Source organism: Rana temporaria, chromosome 8 (assembly GCF_905171775.1).
Source record: "Rana temporaria chromosome 8, aRanTem1.1, whole genome shotgun sequence".
NCBI lineage: Eukaryota > Metazoa > Chordata > Amphibia > Anura > Ranidae > Rana > Rana temporaria.
In genome coordinates, this window is record NC_053496.1 from 189,488,195 (window position 1) to 189,503,651 (window position 15,457).

Sequence of the window (15,457 nt, forward strand, 5' to 3'; positions counted from 1 at the left end):
GGTTGGACCCCCTTTATTAGGTCCCCCTTGCTAGTAGCGGGTTGGACCCCCTTTATTAGGTCCCCCTTGCTAGTAGCGGGTTGGACCTCCTTTATTAGGCCCACTTTGCTAGTAGCGGGTTGGACCCTCCTTTATTAGTTCCCCCTTGCTAGTAGTGGGTTGGGCCCCCTTTATTAGGTCCCCCTTGCTAGTAGCGAGTTGGACCCCCTTTATTAAGTCCACTTTGCTAGTAGCGGGTGGGACCCCCTTTATTAGGTCCCCCTTGCTAGTAACAGGTTGGACCCCCTTTATTAGGCTTGTTGTGGACCTTTAAGCATCTTCATCCCCACAACGAGCCTCTAAGTGGGGCTGAAGATGCTAAAAGGTCCACAACGAGCCTGTAAGTGGGGCTGAAGATGCTAAAAGTTCCACTATGAGCCTCTAAGTGGGGCTGAAGATGCTAAAAGTTCCACTATGAGCCTCTAAGTGGGGCTGAAGATGCTAAAAGGTCCACAACGAGCCTGTAAGTGGGGCTGAAGATGCTAAAAGGTCCACTATGAGCCTCTAAGTGGGGCTGAAGATGCTTAAAAGGTCCACTACGAGCCTCTAAGTGGGGCTGAAGATGCTAAAAGGTCCACAACGAGCCTGTAAGTGGGGCTGAAGATGCTAAAAGGTCCACTATGAGCCTCTAAGTGGGGCTGAAGATGCTAAAAGGTCCACTATGAGCCTCTAAGTGGGGCTGAAGATGCTTAAAAGGTCCACTACGATCCTCTAAGTGGGGCTGAAGATGCTAAAAGGTCCACTATGAGCCTCTAAGTGGGGCTGAAGATGCTTAAAAGGTCCACTACGATCCTCTAAGTGGGGCTGAAGATGCTAAAAGGTCCACAACAAGCCTGTAAGTGGAGCTGAAGATGCTTAAAAGGTCTACAATGAGCCTGTAAGTGGGGATGAAGATGCCTGGGACACTGCAGCGAATAGTGGGTGTGGCCAAATTGCTCTTGCTGACATTATCGCCCTGCCCTATGTGATGCCGAACTTCCTCCTGGACATACGCCTGCAACGCCCGGACAGCAACAGATTTGTGCGCGACTATCTAGGTTACCTAGGGACCCCCAGCCCGATCTGAATAATGTTTCCGGGTTTCATTCCGCCTGAACACGATTCCAAACCTGGACCGTCCTGGTGAATCCCAGACAGGTGGCAACCCTAGTTAGGGGGCCTAAAGATGCCTAAAGGTAGGTGTCCGCCTGGCCTCCCGCATGTGCATTAGGGAGGTCAATGACAGACCCTGTATGTCTGTCACTGTTAGTGTGTTGGTGGGCCTCTAGGTGATGCTACAGGACAAGTCCTCAGTAGTCAGGCTAGGAGGGCCCGAAAAATCCACCAATTTTAAGGCTTGGCGTGTTTGGTATCTATTTACTTGACGCAACACTAACGACACTAACCCCGTCATTTATATTTTTTCCAAAAAAGTTGTATTTTATTGTATTTGTGTGCACTAGAATTTATTTTAGAGTATTCTTCCTAAGAATATAGATGAGATAAACAGTTGCGTGACATTAAAACATTGCAGTTGCCGACTTCTTCTACGGGGTCTCCTCTCCCATAAAATATAAAATTGTTTGCAGGTTTTCATTCTTTAGCAAAAAATGTTTTTTATAAAAATTGGTTAATATACATTTAAATACAGTTTGCCTAAAAATATCCTTCAGTCGATACAAGTTATTTTTTTTGGAGGAGGAGCTTCTGTTGTATTGTCCTTTTAGGATAAAATTATTTCAGACCATGAGGGAGGTCGCTGACCCTTGTGAGTTGAAACATCAATGATACAAGTTATTTTTTTGTAGGAGGAGCTTTTGGCCGAAACGCGTTGGGAGGGGTTTTATTTGATGTTGCTAAACAGCCCTTAAAGCATTTTGGACTCTGTATCTTAGAGCTTCTGTTGTATTGTCCTTTTAGGATAAAATTATTTCAGACCATGAGGAAGGTCGCTGACCCTTGTGAGTTGAAACATCAATGATACAAGTTATTTTTTTGGAGGAGGAGCTTTTGGCCGAAACGTGTTGGGAGGGGTTTTATTTCATGTTGCTAAACAGCCCTTAAAGCATTTTGGACTCTGTATCTTAGAGCTTCTGTTGTATTGTCCTTTTAGGATAAAATTATTTCAGACCATGAGGAAGGTCGCTGACCCTTGTGAGTTGAAACATCAATGATACAAGTTATTTTTTTGGAGGAGGAGCTTTTGGCCGAAACGCATTGGGTGGGTTTTATTTGATGTTGCTAAACAGCCCTTAAAGAATTTTGGACTCTTTATCTCAGGGCTTAAGGCTTCTGTTGTATTGTCCTTTTACCTACGTAGGCGTCCTTCATCAGTCTGAAGATTTATATGAAAAAGGATGCCCCCCAGTGGGCCTGCAACGGTGTTTAACAAGAAGAGATTGCTTTGGGAAACATCTCTTGCACTCTGAGCATGGAAAGGGGCCTTCTCCTGTGTGGCTTCTTAGGTGGTTAAAAGGATCTGAATTTTTAAGGAATGTTTTTTCGCACTCTGAATCTGAGCAGGTGAAAGGTCGCTCGCCCGTGTGGGTTATCTGGTGTCTATGAAATTTTCCTTTATGAGAGAAAGCTTTCCCGCACTCTGAACATGAAAAGCGTTGTAAGCCTGTGTGGCTGTTCAGGTGCACATCAGGTTCACCTTTTTCGATGAAGGGTTTCCCGCCCTCCGGGCAGGAGAACGGTTTCTCTCCAGTGTGCAATTTCACGTGTTTTGTAAAGCATTTTTGTCGTAGGAAACACTTCCCGCACACTGGGCATGAAAACGGATGCTCACCGGTGTGACTTCTCTGGTGGATGGTAAGTTCTGACTTCACCAGGAAGGATTTCTGGCATCGGGAGCATGAATAGGGCTTCTCTCCGGTGTGACTCCCCTGGTGGATAATAAGATGGGACTTCCCTTCACACAATATCCCGCACTCCGAGCAGGAGAAGACCCCCTTCCCGGCGTGGCCTCTCTGGTGTATGGCAAGTTCATATTTATTATCACAAGAAGTCCCGCACTCCGAACATGTCAAGGAACTCTGGTGGACTTTCTGATGGCTCCAAAGGTTGCCTTTCTGATTGAAGCGTTTCCCGCAGTCCGGGCAGGAAAACGGCTTCTCGCCTGTGTGGGTTCTCAGGTGTACAACAAGTCCCTCCTTCCTTATAAAACTTTTCCCGCACTCTGAACATGTGTGCGGCTTTTCACCCGTGTGGATCTGCTGGTGTATGTAGAGTTTATCCTTCCGCAAAAAACATTTCCCGCACTCTTCACATGGAAAACCTTCACGCGTGTGAATCCTTAAATGTCTATGCAGATGATCTTTCCGTTTAAAACTTCGGCCGCACTCCGAGCACAAAAAAGGCCTTTCCTTCTCAGAATCGGTTGGGATTCCATTATCTTCTCCGTCATAGTCTGTAGAAGAAATCTGGGGCCCCTCCGAGGAATTCCTAACGTCACATCCATCTGTGAGAGAGAAACATTGTATCATCATCTAAGGATCATCATCATTCATCACTCTCCTCCTCATTTGTATATTGGAGGGATGGAGGAGGACCTTTTATAAAGGAACATTTAGCTGTGGAGAAGATACATCGACGATGTTCTTATGTCATCCTCTAAGTCCCCTAAATTATTTTACTTACTGAACGCAATTGTTGGGAACATGACGTTATATTGGAGGAATGGAGGAGGACCTTTCATATGGTGTACAGTATCTCCTCCTCATTTGTTGGGAACATGACGTTATATTGGGGGAATGGAGGAGGACCTTTCATATGGTGTACAGTATCCCCTCCTCATTTGTTGGGAACATGACGTTATATTGGAGGAATGGAGGAGGACCTTTCATATGGTGTACAGTATCTCCTCCTCATTTGTTGGGAACATGACGTTATATTGGAGGAATGGAGGAGGACCTTTCATATGGTGTACAGTATCTCCTCCTCATTTGTTGGGAACATGATGTTATATTGGAGGAATGGAGGAGGACCTTTCATATGGTGTACAGTATCTCCTCCTCATTTGTTGGGAACATGACGTTATATTGGGGGAACGGGGGAGGACCTTTCATATGGTGTACAGTATCTCCTCCTCATTTGTTGGGAACATGACGTTATACTGGAGGAATGGAGGAGGACCTTTCATATGGTGTACAGTATCTCCTCCTCATTTGTTGGGAACATGACGTTATATTGGAGGAATGGAGATAGACCTTTCATATGGTGTACAGTATCTCCTCCTCATTTGTTGGGAACATGACGTTATATTGGAGGAATGGAGGAGGACCTTTCATATGGTGTACAGTATCTCCTCCTCATTTGTTGGGAACATGACGTTATATTGGGGGAATGGAGGAGGACCTTTCATATGGTGTACAGTATCTCCTCCTCATTTGTTGGGAACATGACGTTATATTCGAGGAATGGAGGAGGACCTTTCATATGGTGTACAGTATCTCCTCCTCATTTGTTGGGAACATGACGTTATATTCGAGGAATGGAGGAGGACCTTTCATATGGTGTACAGTATCTCCTCCTCATTTGTTGGGAACATGACGTTATATTGGAGGAATGGAGATGGACCTTTCATATGGTGTACAGTATCTCCTCCTCATTTGTTGGGAACATGACGTTATATTGGAGGAATGGAGGAGGACCTTTCATATGGTGTACAGTATCTCCTCCTCATTTGTTGGGAACATGACGTTATATTGGAGGAACGGAGGAGGACCTTTCATATGGTGTACAGTATCTCCTCCTCATTTGTTGGGAACATGACGTTATATTGGAGGAATGGAGGAGGACCTTTCATATGGTGTACAGTATCTCCTCCTCATTTGTTGGGAACATGACGTTATATTGGAGGAATGGAGGAGGACCTTTCATATGGTGTACAGTATCTCCTCCTCATTTGTTGGGAACATGACGTTATATTGGGGGAATGGAGGAGGACCTTTCATATGGTGTACAGTATCTCCTCCTCATTTGTTGGGAACATGACGTTATATTGGAGGAATGGAGGAGGACCTTTCATATGGTGTACAGTATCTCCTCCTCATTTGTTGGGAACATGACGTTATATTGGAGGAATGGAGGAGGACCTTTCATATGGTGTACAGTATCTCCTCATTTGTTGGGAACTTGACGTTATATTGGGGGAATGGAGGAGGACCTTTCATATGGTGTACAGTATCTCCTCCTCATTTGTTGGGAACATGACGTTATATTGGAGGAATGGAGGAGGACCTTTCATATGATGTACAGTATCTCCTCCTCATTTGTTGGGAACATGACGTTATATTGGGGGAATGGAGGAGGACCTTTCATATGGTGTACAGTATCTCCTCCTCATTTGTTGGGAACATGACGCTATATTGGGGGAATGGAGATGGACCTTTCATATGGTGTACAGTATCTCCTCATTTGTTGGGAACATGACGTTATATTGAGGAATGGAGATGGACCTTTCATATGGTGTACAGTATCTCCTCCTCATTTGTTGGGAACATGACGTTATATTGGAGGAATGGAGGAGGACCTTTCATATGGTGTACAGTATCTCCTCCTCATTTGTTGGGAACATGACGTTATATTGGGGGAATGGAGGAGGACCTTTCATATCATGTACAGTATCTCCCCCTCATTTGTTGGGAACATGACGTTATATTGGGGGAATGGAGGAGGACCTTTCATATGGTGTACAGTATCTCCTCTTCATTTGTTGGGAACATGACGTTATATTGGAGGAATGGAGGAGGACCTTTCATATGGTGTACAGTATCTCCTCCTCATTTGTTGGGAACATGACGTTATATTGGAGGAATGGAGGAGGACCTTTCATATGGTGTACAGTATCTCCTCCTCATTTGTTGGGAACATGACGTTATATTGGAGGAATGGAGGAGGACCTTTCATATGGTGTACAGTATCTCCTCCTCATTTGTTGGGAACATGACGTTATATTGAGGAATGGGGATGGACCTTTCATATGGTGTACAGTATCTCCTCCTCATTTGTTGGGAACATGACGTTATATTGGGGGAATGGAGGAGAACCTTTCATATGGTGTACAGTATCTCCCCCTCATTTGTTGGGAACATGACGTTATATTGGGGGAATGGAGGAGGACCTTTCATATGGTGTACAGTATCTCCTCCTCATTTGTTGGGAACATGACGTTATATTGGGGGAATGGAGGAGAACCTTTCATATGGTGTACAGTATCTCCTCCTCATTTGTTGGGAACATGACGTTATATTGGAGGAATGAAGGAGGACCTTTCATATGGTGTACAGTATCTCCTCCTCATTTGTTGGGAACATGACGTTATATTGGAGGAATGGAGGAGGACCTTTCATATGGTGTACAGTATCTCCTCCTCATTTGTTGGGAACATGACGTTATATTGGAGGAATGGAGGAGGACCTTTCATATGATGTACAGTATCTCCTCCTCATTTGTTGGGAACATGACGTTATATTGGGGGAATGGAGGAGGACCTTTCATATGGTGTACAGTATCTCCTCCTCATTTGTTGGGAACATGACGTTATATTGGGGGAATGGAGGAGGACCTTTCATATCATGTACAGTATCTCCCCCTCATTTGTTGGGAACATGACGTTATATTGGGGGAATGGGGATGGACCTTTCATATGGTGTACAGTATCTCCTCCTCATTTGTTGGGAACATGACGTTATATTGGGGGAATGGAGGAGAACCTTTCATATGGTGTACAGTATCTCCTCCTCATTTGTTGGGAACATGACGTTATATTGGGGGAATGGAGGAGGACCTTTCATATGGTGTACAGTATCTCCTCCTCATTTGTTGGGAACATGACGTTATATTGGGGGAATGGAGGAGAACCTTTCATATGGTGTACAGTATCTCCTCCTCATTTGTTGGGAACATGACGTTATATTGGAGGAATGGAGGAGGACCTTTCATATGGTGTACAGTATCTCCCCCTCATTTGTTGGGAACATGACGTTATATTGGGGGAATGGAGGAGGACCTCTCATATGGTGTACAGTATCTCCTCCTCATTTGTTGGATGGGGGGAATCTAGGTGTACACACTTACCCGGTGATGTGAGGGATGGCTGATTCTCCATCATGATGTCTTTGTAGAAATCCTTGTGTTCCTCTAAAAACTCCATCACTCCATACTCCTCATCCTCCTCTTTTATCTCTTCTTTAATAACAATATTATCATCCCCGAGGATTCCACTCTATTATAATGAATGTTTTATTATATATTCAAACATGTTTGTGTATAAATCATAACCACCAATAATTGTTCCTCATCTACCTGATGATGGTGGGGGATGGTGTGACCTTCCTGTGTGGAATCCCGGGAATCCTGAGGACGGGGACATCTCTCTGGTGGGTTCCCATTACTGGATCCATCTGTAGGAAACACACACACTGACTGAATCCATTGTTTCTATGTGTTTATCAGATGATGGGGGATCTAGGTGGAGCCTCCGTACTGCTCTCTCCTTTACAATAAAGTCTCCTCTTACCCGGTGATGTGAGGGGCGGCTGATTGTCCATCATGACGTCCTTGTAGAGATCCTTGTGTCCTTCTAAATACTCCCACTCCTCCATGGAGAAATAGACAGTGACATCCTGACACCTTATAGGAACCTGACACACACAATGATACAGTCACCATCCAGACACACCCCTTGTCTGTTACTGGATAATGTCCCAGAATCCTCCTCACCTCTCCTGTCAGCAGCTCCATCATCTTCTTGGTGACTTCTAGAATCTTCTCCATGTTGTGTCTCTCAGGTTTTAGGGAGTCACATGGAGGCACTGTGATGGTCATGTGATCACCTGACTTCACAAGAGGAAATCTCTGTATTGAGGAACCAATAGGAATATCATGTTAGACTCCCAGAATCCTCCTCACCTTTCCGGTCAGGTCTCTGTGTTATTAATAGAGATAAGAGTGATGTCATGTGACCTCCCAGAATCCTCCTCACCTCTCCGGTCAGGTCTGTATATTATTAATAGAGATAAGAGTGATGTCATGTGACCTTCCAGAATCCTCCTCACCTCTCCGGTCAGGTCTGTATTATTAATAGAGATAAGAGTGATGTCATGTGACCTCCCAGAATCCTCCTCACCTCTCCGGTCAGGTCTGTGTATTATTAATAGAGATAAGAGTGATGTCATGTGACCTCCCAGAATCCTCCTCACCTCCCCGGTCAGGTCTGTGTATTATTAATAGAGATAAGAGTGATGTCATGTGACCTCCCAGAATCCTCCTCACCTCTCCGGTCAGGTCTGTATTTTATTAATAGAGATAAGAGTGATGTCATGTGACCTCCCAGAATCCTCCTCACCTCTCCGGTCAGGTCTGTGTATTATTAATAGAGATAAGAGTGATGTCATGTGACCTCCCAGAATCCTCCTCACCTCTCCGGTCAGGTCTGTATTATTAATAGAGATAAGAGTGTTGTCATGTGACCTCCCAGAATCCTCCTCACCTCTCCGGTCAGCAGGTAGATGATCTCCAGGGTGAGGTTTAGTATCTTCTCCATGCTGTGACTGCGGACCTCCTCCATTCCGATTGTGGTGTACAGGATGCTCCTCTTCATAGAAGGGGCATAAACTGAAACTTATCCTCACATCCAATAATCAGTGAACTCCAGAAGAAAAAGAAAGCCCATGGAGTTACGACTTGAGGTCCATATTCTTGTCAAAAAGAAAACAAATGGCTTTGTGCACTCTATGAAGTCTTCGATCCCAGGACTCTCCTATTCTCTTGTTACATCATCCCTATCAGGGGAAAGCATTGTTACTACCAGCCAAGTTCTCAATGATAAAATTGAACATATCTTCGATATCAGCCAAGAGGAAAACGGTCGGCAAAAGATATGCCCTGTACACACGATCGGAATTCCCGTCAGAAAAACCTTGCAAGCCTGCCTTGCATACATACGGTCACACAAAAGTTCAGTGGACTTTTGGCTGCCAAGAACGCGGTGACGTAAAAAGACTACAACGAGCCGAGAAAATTAAATTCTATGCTTCCAAGCATGCGTCGATTTGTTTTCGAGCATGCGTCGGAATTGAGTGCGTCGGGATTTGTACACGATAGAAATTCCGATCAGATTTTTTCCCGACCGGAAAATAGAGAACCTGCTCTCTATTTTTTCCCGGCAGTTTTTTCAATTGGGATAAAGTCAGATGGAGCATACACACGGTCGGGATTCCCGACCAAAAGCTCTCATTGGACTTTTTCCGACGGGAAAACTGATCGTGTGTAGAGCTGCTTCTCTTTTTTCCCGTTGGAAATCCCAATCGTGTGCATGGGGCAATAGGCTCACCTCACTCTGATCCCAACCACTAGCTTGGCGTACGAAGGATGACCCTACACACAGTTGACCTCCCTTAGTATCTGTGGCTTTGCTCTTTCCTGATTCTCTTCCTACTTATCTCGGTGTACCTTCAATGTCACCTACAACTCTGTCGCCTCCATTTATCTTTCCATAGAGGTTCCCCCAAGACTCTATCCCCAGAACTGCCTCTCATATTCACAGTGTTAGGTGTAACCCTGGCCTCTGACCTCCTCCTGCTCGGTGTCCTCCACCCCTCTCTGCCAATCCATCCACTGGCTTTCACTCTCTGCCCATGGAGGTCCTCCTTCCTCCTGCTGGTGACCCCTCTAGTGATATAAAGATCTATATAGAGGAATCAGGACCTCCTTCCTCCTGATGAAGACCTCTCTAGTGATATAAAGATCTATATAGAGGAATCAGGACCTCCTTCCTCCTGCTGGCAACCCCTCTAGTGATATAAAGATCTATATAGAGGAATCAGGACCTCCTTCCTCCTGATGAAGACCCCTCTAGTGATATAAAGATCTATATAGAGGAATCAGGACCTCCTTCCTCCTGATGAAGACCTCTCTAGTGATATAAAGATCTATATAGAGGAATCGGGACCTCCTTCCTCCTGCTGGTAACCCCTCTAGTAATATAAAGATCTATATAGAGGAATCAGGACCTCCTTCCTCCTGCTGAAGACCCCTCTAGTGATATAAAGATCTATATAGAGGAATCAGGACCTCCTTTCTCCTGATGAAGACCCCTCTAGTGATATAAAGGTCTATATAGAGAAATCAGGACCTCCTTCCTCCTGATGAAGACCCCTCTAGTGATATAAAGATCTATATAGAGGAATCAGGACCTCCTTCCTCCTGATGAAGACCCCTCTAGTGATATAAAGATCTATATAGAGGAATCAGGACCTCCTTCTTCCTGCTGGTGATCCCTCTAGTGCTATAAAGATCTATATAGAGCAATCGGGACCCCCTTCCTCCTGGTGAAGACCCCTCTAGTGATATAAAGATCTATATAGAGGGATCAGGACCTCCTTCCTCCTGCCGGTGATCCCTCTAGTGATATAAAGGTCTATATAGAGAAATCAGGACCTCCTTCCTCCTGGTGAAGACCCCTCTAGTGATATAAAGATCTATATAGAGGAATCAGGACCTCCTTCCTCCTGCTGGTGACCCGTCTAGTGATATCAAGATCTATATATAGGAATCAGGACCTCCTTCTTCCTGCCGGTGATCCCTCTAGTGATATAAAGATCTATATAGAGGAATCAGGACCTCCTTTCTCCTGCTGGTGACCCCTCTAGTGATATAAAGATCTATATAGAGGAATCAGGACCTCCTTCCTCCTGATGAAGACCCCTCTAGTGATATAAAGATCTATATAGAGGAATCAGGACCTCCTTCCTCCTGCTGGTGACCCCTCTAGTGATATAAAGATATATATAGAGGAATCAGGACCTCCTTCCTCCTGCTGGTGACTCCTCTAGTGATATAAAGATCTATATAGAGGAATCAGGACCTCCTTCCTCCTGATGAAGATCCCTTTAGTGATATAAAGATCTATATAGAGGAATCAGGACCGCCTTCCTCCTGCTGGTGACCCCTCTAGTGATATAAAGATCTATATAGAGGAATCAGGACCTCCTTCCTCCTGATGAAGACCCCTCTAGTGATATAAAGATCTTTATAGAGGAATCAGGACCTCCTTCCTCCTGATGAAGACCCCTCTAGTGATATAAAGATCTATATAGAGGAATCAGGACCTCCTTCCTCCTGCTGGTGACCCCTCTAGTGATATAAAGATCTATATAGAGGAATCAGGACCTCCTTCCTCCTGCTGGTGACCCCTCTAGTGATATGTCTTTCATTCAGTGTCCTCCAACCCTCTCTAACAATCCCTCCATTGGCCTCCATCACTCTCTGGCTTCCAATTGCCCAACAAATACAATTCTATATATTAAGAACATACAAGGTAATTTACAACTCTGCCCCGAGCTTCATCATCACCAACCTCACCTCATAATATCATCCACACCATCCTCTTCATAACTTCTATAACATAATATCTTATAACCTCCTCGTCTGTCCCACCAACGTCTTCTCTGCACTTCCTTCGGGGTAACGACCAGTTCCTATCCAGTAGTAGAGGGTCCCTGGTGATGTCAGCAGACCATGTGACCGTCGGCCTCTCCTCCTACCTACTTCCTTTATGATGTGACATCACTTCCTGTCTGTAGGTGTCATAGAGATTTCCAGTGTGCGTCCCCTCACTATCAGTAAGGTTGGCATCTTGTGGAGGGAATAGGTACTGCAGTCATACATCTTTTTTTTTTGTCTTCGGCATACATCTTTCCATTACATTACAGATCCAGATGACATTTTAGTTAAAGATCTATATAGAGGAATCAGGACCTCCTTCCTCCTGATGAAGACCCCTCTAGTGATATAAAGATCTATATAGAGGAATCAGGACCTCCTTCCTCCTGCTGGTGATCCCTCTAGTGATATAAAGATCTATATAGAGGAATCAGGACCTCCTTCCTCCTGCTGGTGACCCCTCTAGTGATATAAAGATCTATATAGAGGAATCGGGACCTCCTTCCTCCTGCTGGTGACCCCTCTAGTGATATAAAGATCTATATAGAGGAATCGGGACCTCCTTCCTCCTGCTGGTGATCCCTCTAGTGATATAAAGATCTATATAGAGGAATCAGGACCTCCTTCTTCCTGATGAAGACCCCTCTAGTGATATAAAGATCTATAGAGAGGAATCAGGACCTCCTTCCTCCTGATGGTGACCCCTCTAGTGATATAAAGATCTATATAGAGGAATCAGGACCTCCTTCCTCCTGCTGGTGACCCCTCTAGTGATATAAAGATCTATATAGAGGAATCAGGACCTCCTTCCCCCTGATGAAGACCCCTCTAGTGATATAAAGATCTATAGAAGAATCAGGACCTCCTTCCTCCTGCTGGTGACCCCTCTAGTGATATAAAGATCTATATAGAGGAATCAGGACCTCCTTCCTCCTGCTGGTGACCCCTCTAGTGATATAAAGATCTATATAGAGGAATCAGGACCTCCTTCCTCCTGATGAAGACCCCTCTAGTGATATTAGGATCTATATAGAGCAATCGGGACCTCCTTCCTCCTGCTGGTGACCCCTCTAGTGATATAAAGATCTATATAGAGGAATCAGGACCTCCTTCCTCCTGCTGGTGACCCCTCTAGTGATATAAAGATCTATATAGAGGAATCAGGACCTCCTTCCTCCGGATGAAGACCCCTCTAGAGATATAAAGATCTATATAGAGGAATCAGGACCTCCTTCCTCCTGCTGGTGACCCCTCTAGAGATATAAAGATCTATATAGAGGAATCAGGACCTCCTTCCTCCTGGTGAAGACCCCTCTAGTGATATAAAGATCTATAGAGGAATCAGGACCTCCTTCTTCCTGATGAAGACCCCTCTAGTGATATAAAGATCTATAGAGGAATCAGGACCTCCTTCCTCCTGCTGGTGACACCTCTAGTGATATAAATATCTATATAGAGGAATCAGGACCTCCTTCCTCCTGCTGGTGACACCTCTAGTGATATAAAGATCTATATAGAGAAATCAGGACCTCCTGATGAAGACCCCTCTAGTGATATAAAGATCTATATAGAGGAATCAGGACCTCCTTCCTCCTGCTGGTGACCCCTCTAGAGATATAAAGATCTATATAGAGGAATCAGGACCTCCTTCCTCCTGGTGAAGACCCCTCTAGTGATATAAAGATCTATAGAGGAATCAGGACCTCCTTCCTCCTGATGAAGACCCCTCTAGTGATATAAAGATCTATATAGAGGAATCAGGACCTCCTTCTTCCTGATGAAGACCCCTCTAGTGATATAAAGATCTATAGAGAGGAATCAGGACCTCCTTCCTCCTGATGGTGACCCCTCTAGTGATATAAAGATCTATATAGAGGAATCAGGACCTCCTTCTTCCTGATGAAGACCCCTCTAGTGATATAAAGATCTATATAGAGGAATCAGGACCTCTTTCTTCCTGATGAAGACCCCTCTAGTGATATAAAGATCTATAGAGGAATCAGGACCTCCTTCCTCCTGATGAAGACCCCTCTAGTGATATAAAGATCTATATAGAGGAATCAGGACCTCCTTCTTCCTGATGAAGACCCCTCTAGTGATATAAAGATCTATAGAGAGGAATCAAGACCTCCTTCCTCCTGCTGGTGACCCCTCTAGTGATATAAAGATCTATATAGAGGAATCAGGACCTCTTTCTTCCTGATGAAGACCCCTCTAGTGATATAAAGATCTATATAGAGGAATCAGGACCTCCTTCCTCCTGCTGGTGACCCCTCTAGTGATATAAAGATCTATATAGAGGAATCAGGACCTCTTTCTTCCTGATGAAGACCCCTCTAGTGATATAAAGATCTATAGAGGAATCAGGACCTCCTTCCTCCTGCTGGTGACCCCTCTAGTGATATAAAGATCTATATAGAGGAATCAGGACCTCTTTCTTCCTGATGAAGACCCCTCTAGTGATATAAAGATCTATAGAGGAATCAGGACCTCCTTCTTCCTGATGAAGACCCCTCTAGTGATATAAAGATCTATATAGAGCAATCGGGACCTCCTTCCTCCTGATGAAGACACCTCTAGTGATTTAAAGATCTATATAGAGCAATCGGGACCCCCTTCCTCCTGCTGGTGAAGACCTATATAGAGGATCTGAGTAGACCTTGCAGATCCTTTCTAAGCACATTGTAAAGAAATGGTACTCAATAAAAAACGCGAATCTATTGACGTTTGTTAAATCCTGGATGCCCTCTTGGTGTCTCTCCTAATGACAGCTCTAGTTGGGAGCAGATGTAACGTCGGACACCAACGGAGGTTCATAACATTTACAGTTCCTGTTTCCATGCGATTGGCCGATGATGGTGATCACGTGATGAGGAGTGATTTGGAGTGGCGGTTGGACGAAATTGTGGATTTCAGGGCTGGGCTCCCTTTGCCTGGGACTATCAGGAAATACAAGTGGACAACGCTGAAATCCTGGCTGAAGAGTCGGCAATGCGGCAGAGTAACAGTGTGCTTTGCCAACCTGCCCCCGCAGCTATGGACGCGGAGGTCTTATGGCGGATGCAGCAAGTGCTGACTGACCTTGATGATCCGGGTTCTGCATGGGATGATCTTGGATGGAGGAATGTGTCCTGTCCAGCAGTATGCCAGAGAATCGGCAGAGGAAAATCTGGAGATTGCCATTCCCAAAGATGAAGTGCTGACAGCAGGACAGAGCTCTGCTAACCTCTGCCCAGCACCGATAGCATCTTCTGGGTTCCATGGACAGGAGATGGTGACCCTCTATCCCCAGACACCAGTTCCAGAGACAGGAGATGGTGACCCTCTATCCCCAGACACCAGTTACAGAGACAGGGGATGGTGAACCTCTATCCCCAGACACCAGTTCCAGAGACAGGAGATGGTGACCCTCTATCCCCAGACACCAGTTACAGAGACAGGGGATGGTGACCCTCTATCCCCAGACACCAGTTACAGAGACAGGAGATGGTGACCCTCTATCCCCAGACACCAGTTACAGAGACAGGGGATGGTGAACCTCTATCCCCAGACACCAGTTCCAGAGACAGGAGATGGTGACCCTCTATCCCCAGACACCAGTTGCAGAGACAGGAGATGGTGACCCTCTATCCCCAGACACCAGTTACAGAGACAGGAGATGGTGACCCTCTATCCCCAGACACCAGTTCCAGAGACAGGAGATAGTGAACCTCTATCCCCAGACACCAGTTACAGAGACAGGAGATGGTGACCCTCTATCCCCAGACACCAGTTGCAGAGACAGGGGATGGTGACCCTCTATCCCCAGACACCAGTTACAGAGACAGGAGATGGTGACCCTCTATCCCCAGACACCAGTTGCAGAGACAGGAGATGGTGACCCTCTATCCCCAGACACCAGTTGCAGAGACAGGAGATGGTGAACCTCTATCCCCAGACACCAGTTGCAGAGACAGGAGATGGTGACCCTCTATCCCCAGACACCAGT

The 15,457-nt window shown here is 45.4% G+C and overlaps 1 protein-coding gene across 1 annotated transcript; it reads right to left on the minus strand.

The window, feature by feature from the left end:
* Window positions 1-1,431: 1,431 nt before the first annotated feature.
* On the minus strand, window positions 1,432-7,245 carry LOC120909755 (zinc finger protein OZF-like). The gene is made up of 2 exons (XM_040321485.1): window positions 7,102-7,245; window positions 1,432-3,481 (listed from the first exon to the last, which is right to left on the minus strand). Exons 1-2 carry the CDS (start codon window positions 7,175-7,177, stop codon window positions 2,349-2,351), a joined length of 1,209 nt encoding a protein of 402 aa, XP_040177419.1. The 5' UTR covers window positions 7,178-7,245; the 3' UTR covers window positions 1,432-2,348.
* Window positions 7,246-15,457: the final 8,212 nt, after the last annotated feature.

Bases quoted from the DNA above. Each gene is read 5' to 3' on its own strand.
- LOC120909755 (XM_040321485.1), bottom strand. From the start codon at position 7,177: ATGGAGTTTTTAGAGGAACACAAGGATTTCTACAAAGACATCATGATG. The intron at 3,482-7,101 runs GTAAGTGTGTAC...TCTCTCTCACAG, and splicing joins GCCATCCCTCACATCACCGG to ATGGATGTGACGTTAGGAAT.